Below are 25,782 nucleotides of genomic sequence, written 5' to 3' on the forward strand. Positions count from 1 at the left end.
TTCCAGTCATAACATACCGCTGGTAACAGAGACTGCATATTCTGATTAGAGTCTGCTATTGTTGCTAGGTAGACCAAGTTTCTGTGCAATATCTGCTGATACCTGGGAAGATGCAAGAGACATCATTGGTAAGAGCAAGCCAATGGCTCAATAACTCAGCAATGAGCTGAGTTTCCATCCAAAATGTTTAGCATTTGTCATGCGCATTTCTAAAAAAACTTGAATAAAGAACATGTGAATCATTTCATTATGTGCGTCATCTTGAGGGAGGCCGCCTCGTCATGATGCTCTGAGAAAAACTGTATTTGCTGTAACAAAGCAATAATACACAAATTTTGCAGAAGTGCAATAGACTTTAGTCAGGGTACCACCATGTTATTTTATTTTTTACAGGAATGAAAATGATGCCTTGAGGCATAGAGGTACAGTGTGTTCAATGTAATGTTATTTCACAACAATGTATTTGTCTTTACAACTTTCAGTAGAGAAACATTCTGTTAAACAGTTGAAAGTTGTGAATAACATTTGATCTAGGACCAGTGTATGCCATTGATAAGACTATAAATCTATCCCTTACAGCAGGGGTCACCACTTGATCCTGGAGGGCTGGTGTCCTGCAGAGTTTAGCTCCAGCTTGCCTCAACACACCTCCCTGGAAGTTTCAAGTATACCTAGTAAGACCTTGATTAGCTGCTTCAGGTGTGTTTGATTAGGGTTGGAGCTAAACACTGCAGGACACCGGCCCTCCAGTAACAAGTTTGGTGACCCCTGCCTTACAGCATCATTTTCATAAAATTCAATATGGCGTCTACCATGACTAAGGTTTATAACACACATAATGATGGCTCAAACGGCTATTCCCATTCGTCCCTAGACTCCTTTTGTCTAACTGTTTGTTTGAGCAGTTACTGTATATTCAATACTTCATTGGGCCAGTCATTGCAAACGAATGCAAAATGCTAGGTAATCCACCTCTGCCTAGTGCAGCGGTTCTCAAAAGAGCAGGGAAAATACTTTGAAGTTTACTTCTTCGGAACAAGAAGACTGGAATTGAGAACCGCTGGCCTAGTGCAATGAATTTGTATGAGAATTTTGAGAGTTGACATTTTAAGTGTTTCCATTCAGGATATCTTATGCGCACTTTTAAAATGAGCAACAAAATATTTGGATGGAAACCCAGTTGATTTTTAGGTTATTTACTACTCAGAATTTATCAACAGCATATGTGGCATGCTGTCATTTATCACAGGACATGATTATGACCTGGTTTACCATGCATAGACAGTGGTTGGACAAAATCATGTGAATACGAGGGAAATATTTCTGTATTGAGGTGTTTTGCCACAATTAATGCAGCCTGCAATGTAGATTCATACCACCTCTGAACAGCCTGAATGTTGTCTATCAAAACCTTTGCCAGTTGCTTCAGAGAATCTACTGCTCACTCCTCTCTCCAAAACTATCCATAATGGTTTGATAATATTCAATTAACCTAGATAATATTCAAGATGGTGATTTCTCTGACCATGCCAGATGTTAAAGTTGGGACTCCACCTGTCCAAGTTTCATGATCATGACTCCATATTTTTCACCTTTTAGCATTAGTGTCTGTGATTAAAATTAAAGCAGGTACAGCTCTTTTGTGGATGCTGGTTTCGTGAACTTCTCTGTGGTCAGTTTCTGTGGAAACAGGGACTTCAAAATGAATATTGAGGTTTGCCACAGTAGTTCTGTTGGTAACACTTTATTTTGAGTCCACTTTAGACATTCTACTAACAGTAAGTAACTTTGCAACTACATGTCAACTATCAGTCATTAGAGTATTAGTAGACTGTCTGCTTAATATCTTCTAACACTTTATTTTGATGGGTCCACAACATACCACATACTGACTAAAAGAAACTTTGCAAGTATATGCCAACTTATTCTACTAACCCTAAACCTACCCTAACAGTGTACTCAGAGTTAGCAGACATGTAGTTGCAAGTTAATTAGAATTAGTTGACATGTAGTTGCAAAGTTACTTATAGTAGAATGTCTAAAGTGAACTATCAAAATAAAGTGCAACCGTTCTGTTTTGTTTGGACACTTGTTAGTCTTCGACGTTCACATCATTCACTTTTGATTTTTGCCCACTAATCTTCTTTGCTGACAAAGTCTTACTGTGCTTTGTGTCTGCAGTCATAATCATAAAGACTGTTGTTCTTAATACACCAAACAACAGGGCTGTTAAGGTTACAGATGCTCCAGCTTCACCCATTTCATCCATAGCTTGTACTAAACTCTGCTGAACACAACTTATTCTCTGGGTAGTGTATTAGTGTTGTATATGGACAATTAGAAAAAAATAAATAAATAAATAAAGGATCATTGGACACAAATGTTAATCCTATAATAATTGGTGTTCACTTGTTTTTTTTGTCCAACCCCTGTATATCCTAGCGTGAGGCTGTGATCTGTAATCATTGAAATGAACTGAAATGAACATGACTTATGTCTTAAAAATTGTAACAGAGCGAGGCCACCGCTGGCAGCAGCAGCACCACTGTTACAGACTATGTGTGGAACAGGCCTAATACAACAGAGAAAGACTAGCAGGCAACCAAGCAGCACTGTAAATAAACATGATGGAATCAATTACCGTCCCTGTCTAAGCAACATTAGGGGAAGCGACCCTACTAAACTCACACACCTGATAAGCCCACTTCTAGATTTTAAAATAGAAAAAAATACAAAGTATGAGGAAATGTATGTTAATCCACGTTACTGTTATTTTACTTTAAGAGCTAATCAAATATATTTTTTTATGTATGTATGTATGCATGTATGTATTTATTATTCTGGTGAACTGCTGAATATTATATCTGGTCATAGAACTGCTGAATATTTGTAAGAAATTAAAAATGTAAAAGTATAAATACAAGAGGAATTTCAAATAATGCATTCACATATAAAATAATTTGACAAGTTATTAGTAGTGCAGTGAAAGTAGTAAAATGTTTTGGAAAAATGTTTGCACTTTGCCATTTCTATCTGTAAATTATATTTTCATACTTATCTCTTTAGAGCAGTATCTCAGGTGAAATTTCCATATGTGTATTTTATATATATATATATATATATATATATATATATATATATATATATATATATTATTTTTTAATTACATTTATTATTAATAACAAATTATTATTTTTGTGGCTTCTTTTTTATTATTATTTTTTTTAAATGTACAGAACCTGCACATTACAAATAGCCTACAACATACAATATGTCCTATTACATTCAATATGTTACATACAGTATGTCCTGTTTAGTGGTAAACAAACAACAAACTGTCACCTGAGCCTGCTATTCCCTCCACCAGCCACATGAGGCAGCCCCCTCTCGAATTTTGACTTATGCCACACCTAAAGGTCTTTCTCCACCATTACTCACTGTACATACAGACACCCTGGGCTATTCATTCTTTGCGAAGTCATGCCAATATCTGTATTGCAGTTCTGAGCGTTTTCCTATATTTTGGATTCACCCTGTGTTTCGACCCCTGCCCGTTTGTTGTTCTGTTCTAATGTCTCAGGTTTGTATTTCAGATTTACTGTTTGGACTCGTTTCTTTTGGTTTTGACCCCTGCATGCTCTTTGACTTTGTTTCTGGTTTGCCTCATTAAAAAGACCTTCTCGCTAATAGATCCTACAGCGTCTCCCGTTTCTAATTTGGTCACACAAACAGCATTCTTCTTTTACACAGGCTGTCAAAGATTCCCAACCTAAAGCCGTGGTCACACTAGACTTTGAGCAAGCAACATTTTTACAAACAATGCAATGGTCATAACATGATGTCACATTTACAGCATGTTTATATTCATCCGAAATGTAAAAATATGCAATCTACTGTACTGTACTAAAATGCTGCAATCCAGCAGATTTAAACTCTGCATACTTTTAATTCACCTAAGCGGTCAAGTTGTGACCTATTGATCTTCAATTGGAGATATCTTCAACTTTGGAACACAGTGAAATTTGCGTGAGCTTGCATTTCCTGTCTCCCACGTCTGCACGAATCGAAGGTAAAGGACTGAAAAGTGTAGTGTGAACGGCCCCTAATACAATTAATTATATTTATAATTATAATATATGTTTATTTATCATTTTTAATTATAAAAATTTATAATAATTATAATTGTATAAAAATAATATACTAATTATATTAATTAATTATACATAATTATAATTCTGTCTGTTGCATGCTGCTTAGGCTGACTTTTGTTGGCCTCTAAAGGACTCTTATTATGATGGGCCTGCCCATTAGTGGCCATTTTGGAAAAGGTGTTTTTTGTGAGGTGAGCTGCCCATTAGAAGAAGTGAGCGGCCATTTGGTTTGTATAAATAATGATTTGTAAAGGGTTGCAGTTGTTATAAGTTCTGTTATATCATTGGTTGTTTTGATTCATCTATGCCTTCAAGGACATCTTTCAAGCTGGCTTAAATGAGCCACTGTATTCCATAAGTCCTAGAGGTTTAATCAGCTGGGTTCTGATGGAATACGACTGTGCCCTTCTGCTGAGCGGTTCGTCATGTACTCTGCAATCCTGCAATAACTGCCTGAGTCTTCACCACACCAGGGACACATCACATAATGGCCACCATGCCAGAGTCTCATCAACTCACCAAGTTTAAGGAAGTCATAAAACATCTTAAGGCTGTAAGTTGCTCATAACGTGCCGATTTAGGAGAAAATCTTAAAAATAATGGGCGTGTCAGTCCTAAATTTAGGACTCCTAAATTTTTGCTCTGAGAGCATTTCACAAAGCGTTTTAGCACTAAAACTAGCTCCTAAATCTGTGAAACGTTAGGAGTAGTGAAGAGGACTCTCAAGTCACTTAGACCAAATCACAAACTATCCTAAAATGGCTGTTATTGCCGGTAATCTGCCTCGGAACGTAAACATTTTAGAAACATTTGATGATAATTAGCTTTTAAAAAAAGGTATCGCCTTTGGTTTTGGAGGTTATCCCAACTACAACTTTTCCTTTGATTATATCCTTGTTTTCATTAACCATCTGGGCAAGAAGTAACAGCTGTTCTTGAGGTCAGATTGGTTTTCTTTTATGTTTGCATGTCTTACTTTCAGCCATGATTATTCTACTCTGTTAATTAAAAGGCTGTTTATATGCATATCCGCTAATGGTTTACGAGAAGCACACATGCAACAGGTTGACAATTAGCTGAACTTATACTTGTTTAATTAGTGACACTTAGCCTGCATTTTAAAATCTTTATTTGAATATGGCAACATTTTTATTTGTAAACCTTTATTTAAGTAAGTATGGCAACATAATATCGCGCTCTACAATATTTCTATGAATAAATCTCTTATAGAGACTATCAGCCAGTCACGGTGTGCATAGTTAGTAAGCATGCTGACATCATCCATAGCAACAAGGTCAACCCCGCCCTTACTCTTAGCTTAGGACTTCTCTCTATTCCTTAGTAAAAGTTCATCTCAGCAGCTTTGTGAATAGGTTGACTGCTATTTAGGAGAACTCTTAGTGGTAAGATAAAATGTTTTGTGAATACGGGCCTAGGTGAGGTTCTCTGCCAGATGAACACCAAGGAATTTGATGCTCTTGATGATCTCCACAGAGGAACCATCGATGTTCAGCAGGATGTTGAGGATGTCATGTGCTCTTCTAAAGTCAACTACATCTCTTTTGTTTTGTCCACATTCAGGGGCAGGTTGTTGACTTTGCACCAGTCTGTTGGCCCCTGCACCTATTCTCTGTATACGGACTCGTCATCTTTGCTGATGAGACCCACCACAGTCGTGTCATCAGTGAATTTGCCTATTGTTGTTGCCTATTCTGAAGGCAGAGTTGCGGGTCCTCAGCAGCATACACACTTCCGCAGTCATCCACATCTTCTGGTTTGAGTGTGTAGTGATGCTCTTGAAGTCAGTGCCGTCATCTATGCACTTGCTGATGTAGCTGGTCACCGATGATGTGTATTCCTCCAAGTTGGTGGAGTCACCAGTTGTTGCAGCCTCCCTGAACATGTGCTCAAAACAGTCCTGAAGAGCAGAGATGGGCCTTGCGGGCCAGGTTTTCACCTTCAGAGCTGGTTTGCCGCGTCTGACGAGCGGTCTGTATGCTGAGATTAGCATAACAGAGATGTGGTCTGAGTGGCCGAGATGGGCGCGGGGCTCTGAGTGATATGCACTGGGAATGTTTGTGTAGATCCAGCTTGTTTGCCCCTCTCATTGCAAAGTCCACATGCTGATGGAATTTAGGAAGAACTGCTTGGAGATTCACTTGATTGAAATCTCCTGCGACAATAAACAGTCCATCAGGGTGTGTGTTCTGCAGCTCGTCAATGGCCCCGTACAGTTCACAGAGTGCCTTATTTGCATGCTCTGTTTAAGGTTGTCACCCAGGTACTTTGTCTCCAATTCTAAGCACTGCCCCCTAAATGTATATAAACTACAATGTATCACTGCCTTAGAGTGTTGATGACTGCAGCACCACGCAGCAAGTTCTCAATAAAGAATCCTGCCAAAGATACCCAAGAATCTCCTGGTCTTCTCTTCTAAGTTTCCAACAGCCTCCTGATCCATCATGGTGAGCTTCCAATTTACCGTGGTGGTCTTCTGCTGTGTTGTGGTGCCCTGTTCTACTAGCTCTGCCTGAGTGGTCTTCCACTCCCGTTACAGCGGCTCCACTATGGTGGTCTTCTCCTCCGCTGCTTTGCCCTGCTAGTCTCCATGTCTGCTGGCTCCACCCTGACTACCAGATCATCCATGGGCTTGTCCACTGCTCCAAGGTCCAGGCCCACTATCATGCCACGGAGGACCGGAGGGCCAGGTCTGTGAAGGCCTCACCTGTTTTTTTTCATAGTCAGTGTCATGTGATTCCCTGTTCCCCTCATGTGTTCTTGCCATGTTGTTCCTTTGTTTTATGTGTCATGGTTTCCATTGGTTTACGGTCTTATTTTATTTTGATCCACTATCATTGTCTTATCTTGTTAAACAATTCTGTATAGTCATTGGTTGTTTTTTCTTGTGTTTAAGCTCTCTTGTTTGCCTCGTTACTTTTTGGATTATGGAAGTAAGTATGCTGTTCCATGTTCTCAGGTCATTGTTCAAGTCAATGTTTCATGCTTTTAAAATAAACTACTTTTTTGGGTTCCCCACACTTTCATCATCTTCATCTGCTTCTTGTCGGCTAACGTAACCGTAAGGGAACCGTTACTTTATCATATGCCACATAGTGCTGTTCATGTCAGATTTGTGAGCAGGCATTTTCATTTCTCTGCATGCAATGCTGCTGGGAAGCAGCAATGCACAGCTCATGCCTCCGGGGTGAATTCTTTTAATATGGGTGTCGAAATGAAAATGTGGTGCTCACTGCCTGCTCCTTTAGTGTGTAAATCCAGCGTTACAGGGTAACATAATATTATAATACTTCTATAATCAATATAAATAATAGATAAATCAGCGCAAATGCGAGATGTACATAGAAGATATGATGACTAAAAAAATTAATTAAAAAAAACAATATTTTAGGCAATACAGAAATCCTGTTCAGACAGAATTTTGGGGTTGAGATTGGCATACACAAATAAATAACTGCCTGAGTCTTCACCACACCAGGGACACATCACATAATGGCCACCATGCCAGAGTCTCATCAACTCACCAAGTTTAAGGAAGTCATAAAACATCTTAAGGCTGTAAGTTGCTCATAACGTGCCGATTTAGGAGAAAATAACATTTAAATAAATCACAATTAAATAATTCAAATCCCTAATAAAAATGATTATTAGGCTGCATAAATTTGATCAACTAGAACTGGTAACATGACACCCGATATATGTGTTACATTGTAAGTGGAATGTCATCCAAGCTATTATTAGTCTGACTCTCCGCCGTCAACTGGTTCCGGTCCCTATCCTGACCAGACGGTGGATCAGCACCTAGAAACGACTAGGGCTGGGACAATAAATCGATGCATCACAATTCGTGGATCAATTCTGAGCCTAGTTTGTAACAACAGATGACACTTTAGGCTAGTTTTTAACCGCACACTCAAACGCTCACGAAGAAGAGCCCTTGTGCATTCGTCTGAATCATGTGAGTGGTTAAATGTACTTGCACCTCAGCTTTTATGCTTTTATGACACGAGATTAATGTAAACAGTAGAGATGCACCGATTGACCGGCCAGTGATCGGAATCGGACGATTTTTCGCATGACCGGCCCGGATCATCAGTCTCATGTCTTGCTGATTCCGAGCCGATGCTTTTATTGCCAGCGGCGCAGGCAATGACGTCACAGCCACTCGCACACTTACGGTCACGTGAAAACATGTCGTTGGTGTGGAAGTTCTTTTCTGTGAGTGAAGATGACACAAAGATCGCAGTTTGTAACATTTGAAAGGCCAAAATACAACGTGAGGGAACAACCACGAAAACATTCGGAACAACAAACCTAATAAGACACTTAAAACAGCATCACTCAGCTGAATATGTCCAGTTTGAAAAGGGGAAAGGCAACGAAAAGCTAGCGCTCCGAATCCAAGCCAAAGCTCGCCAGCCACAAGTCAGCAGCCTCTGCTATCTTTTATTGGGATGAGGAGTGAAAAGACCAAAGCAATTACAAGAAAAATTATGGAATTCATGGCACTTGATGACCAGCCGTTCTCCATAGTCGAGGACAGAGGTTTCAGAAATTTGAGAAATTACCTCAGTCCAAAATACATTATACTGAGCCGGCGGTACTTTTCCGACGTTGCCTTACCCGAGTTGTTTAACCTTGTGTCAGAACATACACAAAGCCTGTTACAAGCCCATCCTGAAGCAGCCATAAGTTTTACTACTGATATTTGGACATGTAACGTTAGCTTAATGTCAATGATGAGCCTGACTGCTCACGGTGTTGACAAAGATTTTCAGCGACAACAATTACTTCTGCACTGTCAAGAAATTAAGGGGTCCCATACTGCTGCCAACTTAGCGGCAACAGCGGCTGTCGCAGCGAAGCATCACTGATGTGCTCGCAATTGCCAGGAAGATCGTCGGACATTTTAAACATTTCAAACTTAAACAAAGTTTCATGTGACCGTTCCTTCTTGTCTATTTGTCCGTTCATGCAAAAGGTACAAGAATCGCTACTTTTCAACAGATGGTAAAGACCAAGTGAAAAAAGCACTTTTGGCTATTCTGGAGGGGAAGACCAGACCAGACCCGGCCCCTGAGAAACCTGTTGCAGAAGCTTCTCCAGTACCTGGTCCTGCCACAGAAGTACCTCCAGCCAAAAAGCCATGTAGTCTACTACTTTCAGTACATGATGAAATACTGAAGGAAAATGCTGAGATGGAGCAGCTGCTGGCCAGCCCCTCATCTGTGCAAGTTCAGAGCTACCTCTCCGAGTTGCCCAGCAGCAGAGGCGAAAATGCTTTGACCTACTGTAGGATCAACAAAGATCGTTTCCCTGCACTTGCTCAACTTGCCCGAGCCTACCTCTCCACTCCATGTACAAGTTTTGTTTAGCTTGGCTGGACATGTGGTAAATGAAAGGAGAAACAGATTAACTGGTGACAAGGCAGAAATGCTTCTCTTTGTCAAGAAAAACTTACCTTTAATCCTCAAGTAATAGAATTTAGTATTAGCATTGTTATTTCTACCTGTTTTAAGACAGTGTACTTTTTGTTGTTAAAGTTATTGTTGTGAGACGATCCTGTAATTAATGGTTTAAAAAATTATTTCATAATAAAATTTCTAAAAAATTAATTGAAGAAAAGTAGATTTTTGTTAGCAAGTCTACTTTGTTAGTTATATTGGTAACACTTTACAATAAGGTGTCATTTGTTAACATTAGTTAATGTATTAATTAACATGAACGAACAATGAACACTACATTTATTACACTATTTATTAATCTTTGTTAATGTTAGTTAATATAAATACAGTTGTTCATTGTTTGTTCATGTTAGTTCACAGTGCATTTACTAATGTTAACAAAACTTGTGATTTTAATAATGCATTAGTAAATGCTGAAGTTAACATTAACTAAGATTAATAAATGTTGTAGAAGCATTGTTCATTCTTAGTTCATGTTAACTAATGAACCTTATTGTAAAGTGTTACCGTTGTATTTTATTTCTAACTTTTTCAAGGCGCAGAGCACTTTTTGTTGTCAAAATTTAGTTGTGAGAAGATCCTATAATGTTTATTAATTTCTTTTATTATAAAATAAAAAATTTCATTGAGTAAAAGAAGATTTTTGTTAGTATAACTGTTAGTTATATACAGGAACTCATTTTATACCTTTTTCAAGGCACAAAGCACTTTATTTTGTTGTTAAAGTTATTTGTTATTTTGTTGTGAGAAGATCAATGTTTAATAATTTCTTGTATTATAAAATAAAACAATTCATTGAAGAAAATATTTCTGTATATGCTTTCATTACAGTTCTTTTTTTTAAAAATCGTAATTGGCAGGTCAATCGGCAAAAAAAGTTGCAATCAGTGCATCTCTAGTAAACAGCCCACTGTGAACACTCTTGTAAATCGCTTCAACCTTTTCAGACTATATGAATGATTATTTTATGTTCAAGTGGTGTGTGTAAGGAACTGGAAGTAAGCAGAGTATGGCTGTTTCTAAAGCATGCAGTGCCATCTGCTGTTAAAAACATGGCTCAAACTAGATGAGCTGTAGAGACCGATCCCCTGCGAAGACCTCGTAACTAGACAGCCATCAACAAATCTTCAAGCAAAAGCCACGGCAGCCAGACGAACCCTTTGCATAGACCCTACCCACCAACACTATTGGATGAGAACTGAACTGAGCTGGATGACGACATCACTGTTTTCGATAGAGCTGCTTTAATTAAACTTATTCCATATCTGATGAACTTGCAAATGTCTCAAGTTCTCAAGAGCTTGTCCACTTTCGACAACTTCCAGAGGTAGTCAAAAATGCAATCAACTGGATTGCGTTCAAACAGTCACTAAAGTCCACCTACTCTCCACTGACTGAGCTAATTCATAAACATTACGATGTTCATTTCCTAGTTTTAGTTCAGTTTTTGTGCAGACATAGTGAGGGAAAAAGCACTGAGTTTAGGGCAATCGTTCGTAGCTTCGCTTTAACTGTGCCCTCGCCAGGGGTGACCAAAATTTCTGACATATCAGAAATTCATCTGACCGTCTGATTGCCAGTCAGGAGAGGCTAATCGCTTCTCGGTTCCCCCTGTACACTGCACGAACACTGCAGGACAAATGATGCACGGCAAAGCTGAAATTAGCCTGACTTCAAAAAAAGAGAGTCACAAGCTTGCTCAGTTGGGGACACTTAATTTCTAGTGATTATCGCCGATTTGATTGCACAGATACTATTTAAACTAAACCGAGCTAGACAATGACATCTCTGAATTCAATAATGAAATGCCTTTAACTGAAAATTGAGTGTTTAATCTTATCATTATACATTACTGACACTCTATCCTCTAATTTGATACTGTTAAGTGCTTTGACACAATCTGTATTGTTAAAAGCGCTATATAAATAAAGATGACTTGACTTGACTTGACGAGTCAGAATTCGGCTCGAAAATCTTACAGTGTATGCCCGGCCTAACTCAAGGGTATTACCCAGTAGTATCTCAGATAGACAAAGGAGAGCAATGAACTGAGTACATCGACACATGGTTCAGAGATAGCAGGCAGTGGGGGCATCAATATAGAGTAGGGCTGTCGTGATTCATCCATTTTAGTCGACTAGCCGATTTATAAAAATCGTCGACTTCATTTTGCTCGCGTCGACTAACCAGCAAAATACCAGAAGTAGCGCATTTCACAGACGAGAATCCATGAAACACATTATTAGACTATTTTCCAAGACTGCATGATATATTAAACCCATTTAAAAATCATAATTAAGCATAATTGTGAATTCACAAACGCTACGATTTAATTAAATAATTATATGCGATGCAGTTGTAATACAGTATGTGCTTTAATTATCTACATGCGTGTAGGTTCTGTACGTGCGTCACACAGCGGCTCCGTTCACAGTAGCTCCACAGAAACTGTTATCATTTACGTGTGTGGAGCGTCTCAAACTCCATCTCTGCATGTTGTTGTGAGTTTGGGTTTATTATAACACTCGTCTGGGAACGCAATGTGCGCCATTTCATCAGATTTGTAAGGTAAATCATTTATAAATCTACACAAACACAGGAGAATACATCGCGATTTCAAAATAAAAGCTCAAACCCTCACTCTGAGTTTACACGTTTTGATGTCCACATATGCATTTAATTACAGCGGCTATAGCATTTCTGTCCTAAAGAAATGCCCAAATATTAAAGATTAAGTGGACATTTGAATTAAATGGTTCTTGGTCAATATTAAACAAGGATTAGATCGCGCAGTAATGTGTAAAAACAATCGTCAGGCCGTCGGCGCCCCCTGCAGGCCTTTGTTGTTATGCGTAATGTACATTAGCTAATGTTTATAATACATTATGTATTTTAAAAGTTTTGTTCAATAAAACCATATGATTTCTTGCTTTTGATACTTTATTTGAACTAATTATTATTGCATCATTGCCATTATATATGTATTTTAAGTCATTTTAAAAGCTATTGTTCACTTAAATCTATTTTAATTTTTCTATACTCTTTCTTTTAATAACCAAAAGCATCTCCAATTAATTGATTTTATATTAAAAAAAGTATTTCTTTTTTTTCTTTTTTCTTTTTCAGAAATACTGCACATTTACATTTTTCTCCTAAATAAATTCTGGTAAATAATATTTCTGGTAAATACTCCTTTAAAAAGTGTTTTCTGATTATAGTTTTATTATTAGTAGACTAGAACAGGTGGATATGTTGTAATTCTTACACTATAATACTGAACTTTGATTTCAGTGATTTGGACTATGAGATGCACACTTGCTTCTTGCACTGTTGCACATTACTTTTGCTTTAAAAAAAGGATTTCATAGAAATTTGGATTTCATTTGGTTTAATAAAATATTCTTGAGAAAAATTGCTGATTTTTTGTGGGAAATTAATTGTTTAATCGATTAGTCGATAGATTAATCGAAATAAAAATAGTCGTTAGTGGCAGCCCTAATATAGAGCGAGGGGCAACACTAAGTTATCAGTCCAGACAACAAACCAATGAACAGTTGAATGGTCAGATAAGATCCATGAACACAGTCAAAATTAAAAACGCTCAGAATTGCAGTCAATGTACAGACAAGACTTTGCAAGGATCAGATGCAGCGCAAGAATTAACTTTCTAGTTAATTTTAGCAGTTCACAACAGTCTGTTATGCGCCTTTATATTGCAAATTGGTATTTTTTTATCATATTATTGTAATGTATTGTCATTATTATAAACACACTGGTGTGTAGCACAAAACGTTTTATATTCTTCTAGTTATTTACAGATAGCACATGATGAATTGGAAATCTTGCATATTCACAGGAAATACACTTACTTGCGTGTTGAAAAATAAGATGGATAAATACCACCAAACAGGAAGTAACCAGTATGGACATAGTACTCAGGTGATAACTCCTTAATTTTGTGCTGCTTCTGATGCACATACAGATATGGCCACTGAGAATGCACATCAAAGAGAAATTAATCCTGCATGTGCACACAGTAGCACACAGGAACACAAGGAACGCTCTGGCACAGGAAAGTCATGATCAGTAGGAGGCAGTCATGTTTCTTTCTTGGTGTCAAATACTCTCTCAGAACTGCATTGCAACCAGCAGAGCACATTCATTGTGGCGAGCCATATTCAAGTTTATAGTGTGTTTGTACTGCAACGCCGATAAAATATTTATGATTCAGTTACTAAAAGTATTTTTATGTTTGTCATACACATTTGCATGCACTGATTATCAACATGAATTACTGCAGTCAACTTGTATGGAACATCATCAGACTTCAGCGTCAGTTCTCACACATTTGTGCACATTTTATGGTCATTGCGCTCAAAACTGCATGTGTAATGTACAGTATAGTAGCACATATAAAGCAGTGGTACAGTAGATGTGGAACGGTCCGGCAGCATATGTATGTTTCTAAGCCATCTTCTGAATCAAGTGTGTATCATTGATCATTATTCAGAAAAAATATTTTCTTTGTGCTCAGGCTCTGATTTCTGCAGTATAACACAAATTAAAGCCAGAATTTTCACCGCCAAGCAATCCTCGCTTCAAGCCTAATTTTATGGAGGTGACAGAGGAAGTCCATCCTCAGTTGAAGCTGTAATAATAACATATCGGCGAAACAGATTTGACAGACGAGTAGCGCACGTTGTTGTTTGCACTCTGCAGAGCATCAAAGGTTTCTATTTCCAGCGTGATTTGTCTCGAGTAATGTAACCATTTACAGACATAACTGTTTAATTTCATGAATGCAATGAAAAAGAGGCATTAAAGTCCACTCACCGCTTAAAATGCTTAAAATTCTGTGAACCCGCAAATCCTTTTATTATAACAAAGTGTGAACACAATACAGCATAGTATGGAGAGATAAGTAATTGATTTTAAAGGGGTGGTTGATTGTGATTTCACTTTTTTAACTTTAGTTAGTGTTTAATGTTGCTGTTTGAGCACAAACAGTATCTGCAAAGTTACGACGCTGAAAGTTCAATGCAAATGGAGATAGTGTCTTTTAAAATTTATGACAGTTTAATGCCTAAAGTTACAGCTTGTAAGGACTACAAAGAGCTACTTTCCGGCTTCCTATCACTTCTACCACAAAAGACTGCTTTGTAAGTAATCTTCCTGATTTATCGCAATTCCTCAGCATATCCAATAGCTCAGAAAAACTTGATGATGATAGAACAGAAACTATAGACTCTCTTTTCTAGCGTTTTAGATGCGGTTGCTCCTTTACGCTTAAGGAAGATTAAGGATAAGAGTCCAACACCGTGGTATAATGAGCACACTCAAAAATGATTAAAAATTTATAAATATTTTACAATTACTCTTTCAATTTTGGGGTCATATTGAAAAACAGGAAAAACAGGTCTTATGAGGGTTAAGAAATAATGCTAATGCAAATAAATGCAGTGTATATATTAAAAAAAAAATAAAAAAAAATAATGAGCACACTCGCGCCCTAAAGAGAGCAGCCCGGAAAATGGAGCGCAGCTGGAGGAAAACAAAACTAGAGGTATTTCGTATCATATGGCGGGAAAGTACCCTATCCTACAGAAAAGCATTAAAAATTGTTATTAACCCTCTCATTAAAAAAACCACAACTTGACCCCAAAGATCTAGTTAATTACAGACAATTAACAGTGAATTCCTTCTTAGAGAAAAAAGGTATCTGTGAGGATTTCCAGTCAGGATTTAGACCATATCATAATACTGAGACTGCTCTCATTGGAGTTATGCCTTAGCATGGTTCAAATCGTACTTATCTGACCGCCACAGTTCGTAGCAGTGAATGAAGAGGTATCATATCGATCACAAGTGCAGTATGGAGTACCTCAAGGCTCAGTACTAGGGCCGTTACTTTTCACGCTTTACATGTTACCCTTGGGAGATATTATCAGGAGACATGGTGTTAGCTTTCACTGTTATGCTGATGATACTCAGCTCTATATTTCCTTGCGGCCTGACAAAACACACCAATTTGAAAAACAAACAGAATGCATAGTCGATATAAAAAAAAAAAAAAAAAAAACCTGGACGACAAGTAATTTCTTACTGCTAAATTCTGGAAAAAAAACAGGTGTTAATTATCGGACCTAAAACCTCCACATGTAATAACCTAGAACACTGTCTAACACTCGATGGCTGCTCTGTAAATTCTTCGTCATCAGTTAGGAACCTAGGTGTTCTATTTGATAGTAATCTCAACTTTGAAAGCCACGTTTCTAGCATTTGTAAAACTGCATTTTTCCCCATCTCAGAAATATATCTAAATTGCGGCCTATGCTCTCAATGTCAAATGCAGAAACGTTAATTCATGCGTTCATGCCTCGAGGCCAGATTATTCCAATGCTGTATTGGGTGGTTGTTCTGCACGCTTAATAAACGAACTCCAGTTGGTTCAAAATGCAGCAGCTAGAGTCCTTACTAGAACCAGGAAGTATGACCATATTAGCCCGGTTCTGTCAACACTGCACTGGCTCCCTATTAAACTTCGTATAGATTTTAAAATCTTGCTAATTACTTATAAAGCCCTAAATGGTTTAGCTCCTCAGTACTTGAGCGAGCTGCGTTATCAAAACTCTGGCAATTTGATAATACCTAGAATATCAAAATCAACTGTGGGCAGCAGATCCTTTTCCTATTTTGGCGACCAATCTACCTAACACTGTTCGGGAGGCAGACACACTCTATCAGTTTAAATCTAGATTAAAAACCCATCTCTTTAACCTGGCTTACACATAACACACTAACAATTCTATTATTCAAATCCGTTGAAGTGTGAAGTGACGTGACGTGACACGTGGCCAAGTAAGGTAACCCATACTTGGAATTTGTGCTCTGCATTTAACCAATCCAAGTGCACACACACCGTGAACACACACCCGGAGCAGTGGGCAGTCAATGCGGTGGCGCCCGGGGAGCAGTTGGGGGTTCAGTGCCTTGCTCAAGGGTCTCACCCCAGTCGTGGTATTGAGGGTGGAGAGAGCTAGGGCTGTGCGCATTATCATGTGCATCTCGTCAGTAAAGCCGGTTTCGTGATTAGCAGTAATTCGCCATCACCTGCTTTCAGATGGAGCAGTAGTTAATACACAGAGCCGTAGTTCACTGACAAGCTAGGCAATATCGCATTCATAATCGAAGACGAATCGCCTAGAGAGAACTCCCCCCACCTACAATTCCTGCCGGACCTGAAACTTGAACCCGCGGCCTTTGGGTTACAACTCCGACTCTCTATCCATTAGGCCACAACTGCCCCAAATTGTTAAAGGATTGTTAGGCTGCATTAATTAGGTCAACAGGAACCGGGAACACTTCCCATAACACACAATGTACTCGTTAGATCGTAAGAAGAATGGCATCTACGCTTATATTAGTCTGTTTCTTTCTTACTCCGAGGTCACTGTAGCCACCCGATCCAGTCTGTATCCAGATCAGATGGTGGATCAGCACCTAGAGCTTTGTAAGATCACAGTAGGCTAAGATTAGCTTGTTAATAATTATAGCCTAAAGGGAGCGCTCTTTGCACCATAACAATGGATGGGACAAAGAAATAGATCAAAATAGATGTGCATTATGGTTAGAGCACCCTCAGTGATTTGATTCTGGTACCGGACCTGCCCCGCTATGTCTGTTATGTCATGTAATGTGTGTACTTAATTCATGAGATTGGTATATTTAATCTAAATGTTTAAATAGAAAGCTTACTTCATCGCTATCATCATACAGTAAAAGAGGGCGTGCAGCGATGCGCATATAATTACGCCATTTAGCCTACTGTGTATAAATCCTGATATGTGCCTGACAAGGTTTATAGATCAGGCCTGTCTGACTGCCGCAAATATATTTTGTGTTACATGAATGAATTAAATTATGAAGAACGACTGGAGACGGATTGGAGAAGCTTTTACTTTGCGTTATAAGCCTTCTGCATGCTATATATTTTTTAAACGGCTTTATAATAAGTGTTGGGGACAGAATTGACTTTGGCAAAAAGTGGTGGGGACAAGTCCCACCTGTCCCACCCGCAAATTACGCCTATGGTTTGAGGGGTGTTTTCACAGGATATCCAAACAGAACATAGGCGAGCATTATGCAAATGTGGTAACTTGTGAACTTCACGGAAATGGGATTCGAATTTTAAACGACACGTTGAAGTGATTCAGAGTCGACTCTTTCTTTTGAGAGACAATAACTTTATTTATGATGCACTTTCAGCTTTACAACTTTGCAGATTGTTTACATTCACATACAGCTACATTACACTCTGCATGAAAGGTAATTTTCAAAAATCCATAATAGGGGCGCTGTCATAGAAGACCATAATCTAATCAATCCACAAATGCATTACATTTTCGGAGTGTTTGTTTTCACTAAGTGCAAATATTCTGTCTTGTGGTGAATGCTGTTTACTCAAATAGAGAGCAAGGAAAGTGAATTTAGCTTTTTTGATCGGCCTTTTTTCTAATTTCATCATCTATATAAGGAATGGCTCTATTGCATTGTCATAATTTTGTCTTGAAAAGCAGTGGTGGCGATTGTGATATTTTAAATATCCATGATATAACCTAAAATTATTGAAACTCAATATATAAGCAGTTTCATGAGCAGCAGTGAGCAGTTACCATGCTAACCAGATACATTGTACACTGAAGGTAGCTAGAAGCAAGAAATGTATTAGCTTAATTTGTACTAATTATTAGGGCATAATCAGACTTGAGCGTCAGGGTAAGTGCAGTCAGGTGCATAGGTCTTTGAATACTAGCACATTTAATGGTCATTTGCGGCAGCGGTTGTACAGTAGGCCAAAGGTGTCACTGCATCTGTTTGAATGGCTAACCAATCAACAAATTCAGCAGCGTATGTATGTTGCTAAGCCATCATTGACCTAATATTCAATAATAAAAGTACCAATATTTTGTTAGCGCTTAGACTGATTTCTGCAATACAAAACATAATATAATATAAAGCAGAATATTTCGAGCCAGGTAACCCCTGCTGTAATTAGCACTTAAAGAAAGCATGTCATGGGAAAAGTATTTGAAAAGCAGCACATCCATTACATATTTCTGCTTATACGTTAAATTCTTATCATTTTTGGATCTTCTGTATCATGATTTCATGTCATTTGCTCAGTTCATGAGAGTGGAATATTTAAATGTGTAAATGGAAAGCACTGTTTACTTCATCTCTTCAATCACACAGTAAAAGAGTGCATATGGCCCAGAGTGACCGGCACTGCACATACAATTATGATGTTTATAATTTATAAATCCTGATACGTACACAGCAATGTTTATAGATCAGGCCTATCTCATTAGCACAAATGTATTTTGTGTTATGTGTAAAGCTGACGTTCAGAACAACTGACTGGGGATGCCTCTGCTTTGCATTGTAAGCCTTCAAGTGTTTTTTTTAAGTGGCTTTGAAAAAGTGTCAATCAACTTTTGCAAAAAAGTGGTGGCCCCCAAATAACACCTATGCTCTATTGTATACTACTGCAAATACGCTTAAAACACCCCAAACCTCATATAAAAAGCAGTAAATTAATTAATAGTGCTCAAAACACATGCTTTTAATTTATAACTATGAAGTATTGGGAGTTGTAAGTTTTAAAAGTAAGAAAAGTCTTACAAGAAATACAAATAATAATAATTGATAAAGGAAGAACCTGAGACAGGGTTAAGAATGTTAAGATTAGATATAAGTGTAGACTATAGAGGGTCCATGTTAAAACTAAAGAAACATCCAGATGAAAGTTACAAACTAAAATGTTTAATATAATTTGAAGTGATTACATAAAAAGGTGTAGTGGGCTTATTTGGAATGCAGGTGGCCTTAACCGCTACACATTTACCTATGTCTTTTTGCCACTATATTATTCACACATCTACATGTAAGGTGTTAATATGTAGGGTATAGCTCACCCAAAAATAAAAATTCAGTCATTACTTACCCTGTTGTTGTTCCATTGCTGTATGCCCTTCGGTCTTGTTCAGAACATAAAATGCTTGTCTATATATAATTCATTAATTAAAAAAAGACGTTAAAGTATCACAGAATTGTCCCATGACATGTTGATCATATATCCCAATTGTTCTGGGATTATATGAGAGGGTTTGTCAAAAAACAAACCAAAATTTAAATTTAACAAAATTATTTATTTAATGAAAGTCCTAAGCTTGGCCGTCGTTCTTCTGTGCATGACTGCACCTTCATGAAACTCAATGAATGCAGCAGTTCACTCCAGCTCACCCAGAAAAAGCACTCAAGATGTGAGAAATCGAGATTAATAAAAATGTAACATGAAATAGCAATAATAGAATGTAAGCACACTGAACAAAACTGTAAACGCAACACTTGGTTTTTGACCCCATTTTTCATGAGCTGAACTCAAAGATCTAAGACTTTTTCTATGTACACAAAAGGCCTATTTCTCTCAAATATTGTTCACAAATCTGTCTAAATCTGTGTTAGTGAGCACTTCTCCTTTGCCGAGATACTCCATCCATCTCACAGGTGTGGCATATCAAGATGCTGATCAGACAGCATGATTATTGCACAGGTGTGCCTTATGCCGAGTTCACACTGCACGATTTTCAAACTCGTCGGATCGCTGTTGTTTTCACACTGCGTGACTATCTGGGGTAGCATTCGCTGCTGTGTTCACATTGCACGATGGATCGGCGACAGGGGCTTTCACATTGCATGATTTCACAATAGGAAGAATCGCCGACAACTCTGTCTGATCTGCAAACTACGTTTCACAACAAAACACAAGCGAGAAGTGATAAGGAAATAACGCCAGAACCTGCATGCGTCAGCCCGTTGTTCTCGAGCGAGACTGGAAGTATTAAAAAATATAGCCTGCAAATGGTCTGTGCACTGATTTCCAGCTACAAAAACAAAAACAGATTATGCAGGAGGGAGATGCAGGGAACAGGGATTGTGTTCTGGTAAATAATAATTAGCAGTAACTGTTATGCTGATGTTGCGGCTGGTCAAGCGTTTGTGCTTGTTTCTGTATGATATAATTGTACATATTAAAATACTGATATGGTCTATAACTCCTCACCGAACTTCCCTCTGCCCTGTATCTTTGTCTCTCATTGGCTGAAGGTCATCGTGATGTAGTTTTCAGTCAGAAATCATTGCACACAGCAGGATTGTGAATCACCGACAGCTCCAGATATTTAGCATGCCAAATATTTCACAGGCGTCGGCGACGTGTCGGCGATTCTCTCAGATCGCGTCTGTGATAATTCACACTGCGCGATTGTCACTCGCGTGAACGAGCTCCGATTTGCCTCCGATGTCGGGCATTTGTCGGCGATTTATCAAAACCTGTCGGCGAGTGAAAAATCGGGCTAAAATCGTGCAGTGTGAACTCGGCATTAGGCTGGCCACAATAAAAGGTCACTTTAATTGTGGGGGCGGGGGGGGATGGGGGGGGTCTGAAAACCAGTCAGTATCTGGTGTGACCACCATTTGCCTCACGCAGTGCAACACATCTCCTTCACACAGAGTTGATCAGGTTGTTGATTGTGGCCTGTGGGATGTTGGTCCACTCCTCTTCAATGGCTGTGTGAAGTTGCTGGATATTGGCAGGAACTGGAACACGCTGTCGTATACGCCGATCCAGAGCATCCCAAACATGCTCAATGGGCGACATGTCCGGTGAGTATGCTGGCCATGCAAGAACTGGGATGTTTTCAGCTTCCAGGAATTGTGTACAGATCCTTGCAACATGAGGCTGTGCATTATCATGCTGCAACATGAGGTGATGGTCATGGATGAATGGCACAACAATGGGCCTCAGGATCTCGCCTGCCCATACCATAACCCCACCGCCACCATGGGCCACTCGATCCACAACGTTGACATCAGCAAACCGCTCACCAGGTCTGCGATCTGCCCTGTACAGTGAAAACCGGGATTCATGCGTGAAGAGAACACCTCTCCAAAGTGCCAGACGCCATCGAATGTGAGCATTTGTCCACTCGAGTCGGTTATGATGACGAACTGCAGTCAGGTCGAGACCCCGATGAGGACGACGAGCATGCAGATGAGCTTCCCTGAGACGGTTTCTGACCGTTTGTGCAGAAATTCTTTGGTTATGCAAACTGATTGTTGCAGCAGCTGTCTGGGTGGCTGGTCTCAGACGATCTTGGAGGTGAAGATGCTGGATGTGGAGGTCCTGGGCTGGTGTGGTTACACGTGGTCTGCGGTTGTGAGTCCGGTTGGATGTACTGCCAAATTCTCTGAAACGCGTTTGGAGACGGCTTATGGTAGAGAAATGAACATTCGATTCACGGGCAACAGCTCTGGTGGACATTCCTGCAGTCAGCATGTCAATCGCACGCTCCCTCAAAACCTGCGACATCTGTGGCATTGTGCTGTGTGATAAAACTGCACATTTTAAAATGGGGCAAAAACAAAAGTGTTGCGTTTATAATTTTTTTCAGTGTAATAAAGCAGAATATCTACATTTATCTACAAATATCTATAAAAGTACATGTATTGTATTTTGTGTTGTTTTTATTAATCTTGATTTCTCACAACTTGTATGCTTTTTCTCTGAGTAAACTGCTGCGCTAATTAGAGTCTCATTAATCTGCAGCTGTGTGCAGAGACCAAAGGCCAAGGTCAAGATTTTCTTTAAATAATACACTAAATTTCGGTTTATTTTTCCCTAAACCCGGAATACTTGAAATATACGATATGTGCTGCATGGGACCACTCTGTGATACTCTTGTGTCTTTTTTTAAAAGCTTGATGCCGATCGCTATCCACTGCCACTACATGGACAATCGCGAGCGGGACAATTTTTAATTCTCCTTTTGTGGTCAAAGAAAGAAAGAAGGGCATATGGCATTAGAACAACCCCGGGGTGCGTAAACCATGATTTAAAATTCTGTTGTTGTTTTTTTTTTCTTCTGGTCAACCAACAATTTAAGGTGTGCTTAATAGGATCACTTCCCCTATATGTAATCCATCTTATACATCTATGACAAATAAAATAGTGAACCCAGCTATTTTTTAAAACCTAGTCTTTTTTTTTAAATCCTTTAAAAGTAAACTCAAAGTTGTTGCTTACAGTTATCAGACTCTTACTCTTCTCTAAAGAACAGTGGTTTCTGACTCACGTATTGTTTATTTACTGACTGCTGCTGCAGTGATGATGGTTGCATACTCATTAAATCTGAATCTGCGAATCATTCCGTTTCAGCATGTATAACATTCAAGTTGTATTTGTTGTTATATTGTTTGGTTTGCTTGTTTTGTCCATCTACTTTAATGTCTGCACTTTGTAAAACACCTAAAGCAGTGCTTGAAAGCACAATACAGCAGACACAGTAATAGCAGTAGTCAGTTTCATCACAGCGAGGCGAGAGATGTCAACACAGCGGCGCTCCACACACAATACAACAGCCTTTTCTGTTTGGACTCCATCTCTTCTGAGTGACAGTGATATTTCTCAAATTCACTGCTCATTTCTTTAATTGTAAAACTGTTTTTAATTAGCAAAAATGTATGCGTGTTCATCACAGAATTATGCAAATGTATAACATTTGAAAAGATCATCTGTATTGAACATATAGGACAAATACATACTGTGTACATTCAGATGTTTTCCCCTTGCTCTGGTAGTCCATGATGCACTGTATCAGATGATGATTTTCATCCAGCATCTATGCAAGAACAAACAAGTAAAGAAGGTCAAATAATTGCTACTACGATTACACAGTAATAGAAAAATAACAGCAAATTGATATTAGTGGCAAATCTATGGATAGTAAGTGCACTTTACAAAACGATAAATGACCTGATACAGAAAAGACAGGCATTCCTAAACCAGACCAATCGATATTACTTTGATTTTACTTTTACCGATATCACCCTTTGGTCTTCGACTGATATTATTTGCAGTTATATTAAATATAATATTACTGGCATTAACCGATTCACTATAGACAGGCAATCACTCTTATGATATTATGATAATAAGGCTCTGTAATTGATATTCTAATGGACTCCCGTCAATCGAGCGCAAACAATCACTTAAAATCTCACAAAACAACTTTCTTATGTGAACTTGAACAATTAGCTACTAATAATGTGGTATTGTGTGCGTGTGTTTGAGAGGCAGTATCAAGCATTAATTGTACGTCCAATCATTAAATCTTGTCAAATACATTAAAAGTCACAACTGCTGGGATCGGATCAGGTACATAAGCAGTACAGTGTTGTTATTTATCCGTCAGTTTGTCGTTCGCTACATTCACTCAAACACAGTCCAACAAAGCAGCCTACCTTCTGGATGGACTGCTGCGTGACCTCTCCTTTCCCCCTCGGACGCACAGCTGGAAATGTGACAGACATGTTCCAATCTGAAATGATGATAAATGTTTTATCTGTATCTGTTATGCCGCGTTGAGGCGTTTATACACTCCGGACGAGTATTGCTGATGAACACAGGGGAGTCTCCGCGTCTAAATATGACAGTCTTGCAAAAAATGAACCATTAAGATAACTGGCCGATGTAAAGCACAAAAGGGTGTTTAATTTTGGTACAGCTCGCTAGAGATGCATTTTTTCGCGCTCATTCTTCAATAGCTGTATCACGCAGGGAGCACCTGACCTCCTGCTGCCTCGGTTGGTATAATCTCCTCAGCTCTGTCGGGCCGGTGCGCTGCGGATTCACGAGCAGAATACGCCATTCTCACGCAAACGACGGACAAAGCCGCACACAGCGATGTCCGTGAACAAAGGGAACCGGCTCACGGCTGAGATCTCCTTTTTGTAACACGACAGAAAGAAATGCTGTTGTTTTTTCCGCCACACTCAAACACACTGCATCCACGCACTGACCACCGGCAACATATTCAGTCCTTACGATAAACAACCGTTTCACTTCAAAAAACAACAAAACGGTTACCATTGATAAACCATGGTAATCTCAAATTACTGCACTTTTACTATAATAAAACCGTGGTTATTTTTCGTAAGGGACACACACATGAACCCAACATTCAGACAGAGTAGTGTTACATTTGAGTTAGTACTGTTTTGAGTGTAATTTCTTTTATTTTTTAAATAATGTAACATTTATTATATTACTAATAATGTTTCATGTTTATATATATATATATATATATATATATATATATAAATTTTTTTTTTTTTTTTTTTAATTGTATCATACCAATTTAAATAGTATACCAAAAAATTTTAATGATCAGTACAATTACAAATTAGTTTGGCTGAATGATAAAATAGAGATTAATGCCAACCAGCTACTCATTTCTGCTAAAAATCCTTCTGTCATATCTCTAATATCTGTCGAACAACAACTACTTTTTTTTTTCATTATGAGTATTTAAGTATATTATGTACAGTGATAAGATTGTTTGTGAAGCATTTTAAAATATCTGAATTTCTAAATGGATTTCTGTGAAAATGTGGTCTGATCTTCATCTGTCACAATGAAAGAGAAAAATAATTTGATTAAACAAATAACTCACAAACAGCTGTACTTTTCAACATTTTATTGAAGAAACTGAGTGATGCTCTTTAAATAAAGGCGCACAAAGTACTGACAGATCTGGTCATCTCAAGAAAGGTTGGTTCGTGATCCTAACAGCTTAAAAATGCATTCCAGAGAATTACAAAGATGGAAAAGACAACAAACACTTTGCTGTCTGCAAATGCAGAAAATTCTGGATTGTTGCTACTCTCCCAAGAAGCGGCATCCTGCAAAGATCTCTCTAAGAAATCAACAAGCAATACTGAAAGAGGTAGAGGACTTGTGCATAACAGCAAGACTCAGAAAACTCTAGACGTCTAACCTACAGAAGTCTCCACTAGATGCCAGCATCTGCACGGCCACATCCCGTAACACAGCTCACTGGTTGTGGCGGTTTCCCCAGTACAGCTGTATTGATGTAACATTGAATGTGCCTGGCTGAAAGGGAACGTCTCGTTTAAGTCTGTAACCCTGTTCCTGCCACAACCTCGAACTACCTGAACAAACCTTGAATGAGTGAATGCATCTATACACCTGTGCAACGGCATGCAAATCCCAAACACCATTTTTGCTC

At 38.6% G+C, this 25,782-nt stretch overlaps 1 protein-coding gene across 1 annotated transcript in view; it reads right to left on the bottom strand.

The window, feature by feature from the left end:
- Positions 1–24,766, bottom strand: part of LOC131532669 (calcium-responsive transactivator-like) — a 95,648-nt gene extending 70,882 nt beyond the window's left edge. Inside the window, exons 1-4 of the mRNA XM_058764512.1 lie at positions 24,324–24,766; positions 23,996–24,072; positions 23,297–23,373; positions 18–102 (exon numbers count right to left, since the gene is read on the bottom strand). Coding sequence (XP_058620495.1) covers positions 18–102; positions 23,297–23,373; positions 23,996–24,072; positions 24,324–24,402 — 318 coding nt within the window. The 5' untranslated portion in view covers positions 24,403–24,766. The remainder of the gene's footprint in view (positions 1–17; positions 103–23,296; positions 23,374–23,995; positions 24,073–24,323) is intronic.
- Between the last annotated feature and the right edge of the window lie 1,016 nt (positions 24,767–25,782).

Source organism: Onychostoma macrolepis, chromosome 23, assembly GCF_012432095.1.
Source record: "Onychostoma macrolepis isolate SWU-2019 chromosome 23, ASM1243209v1, whole genome shotgun sequence".
NCBI classification, from domain to species: Eukaryota; Metazoa; Chordata; class Actinopteri; order Cypriniformes; family Cyprinidae; genus Onychostoma; species Onychostoma macrolepis.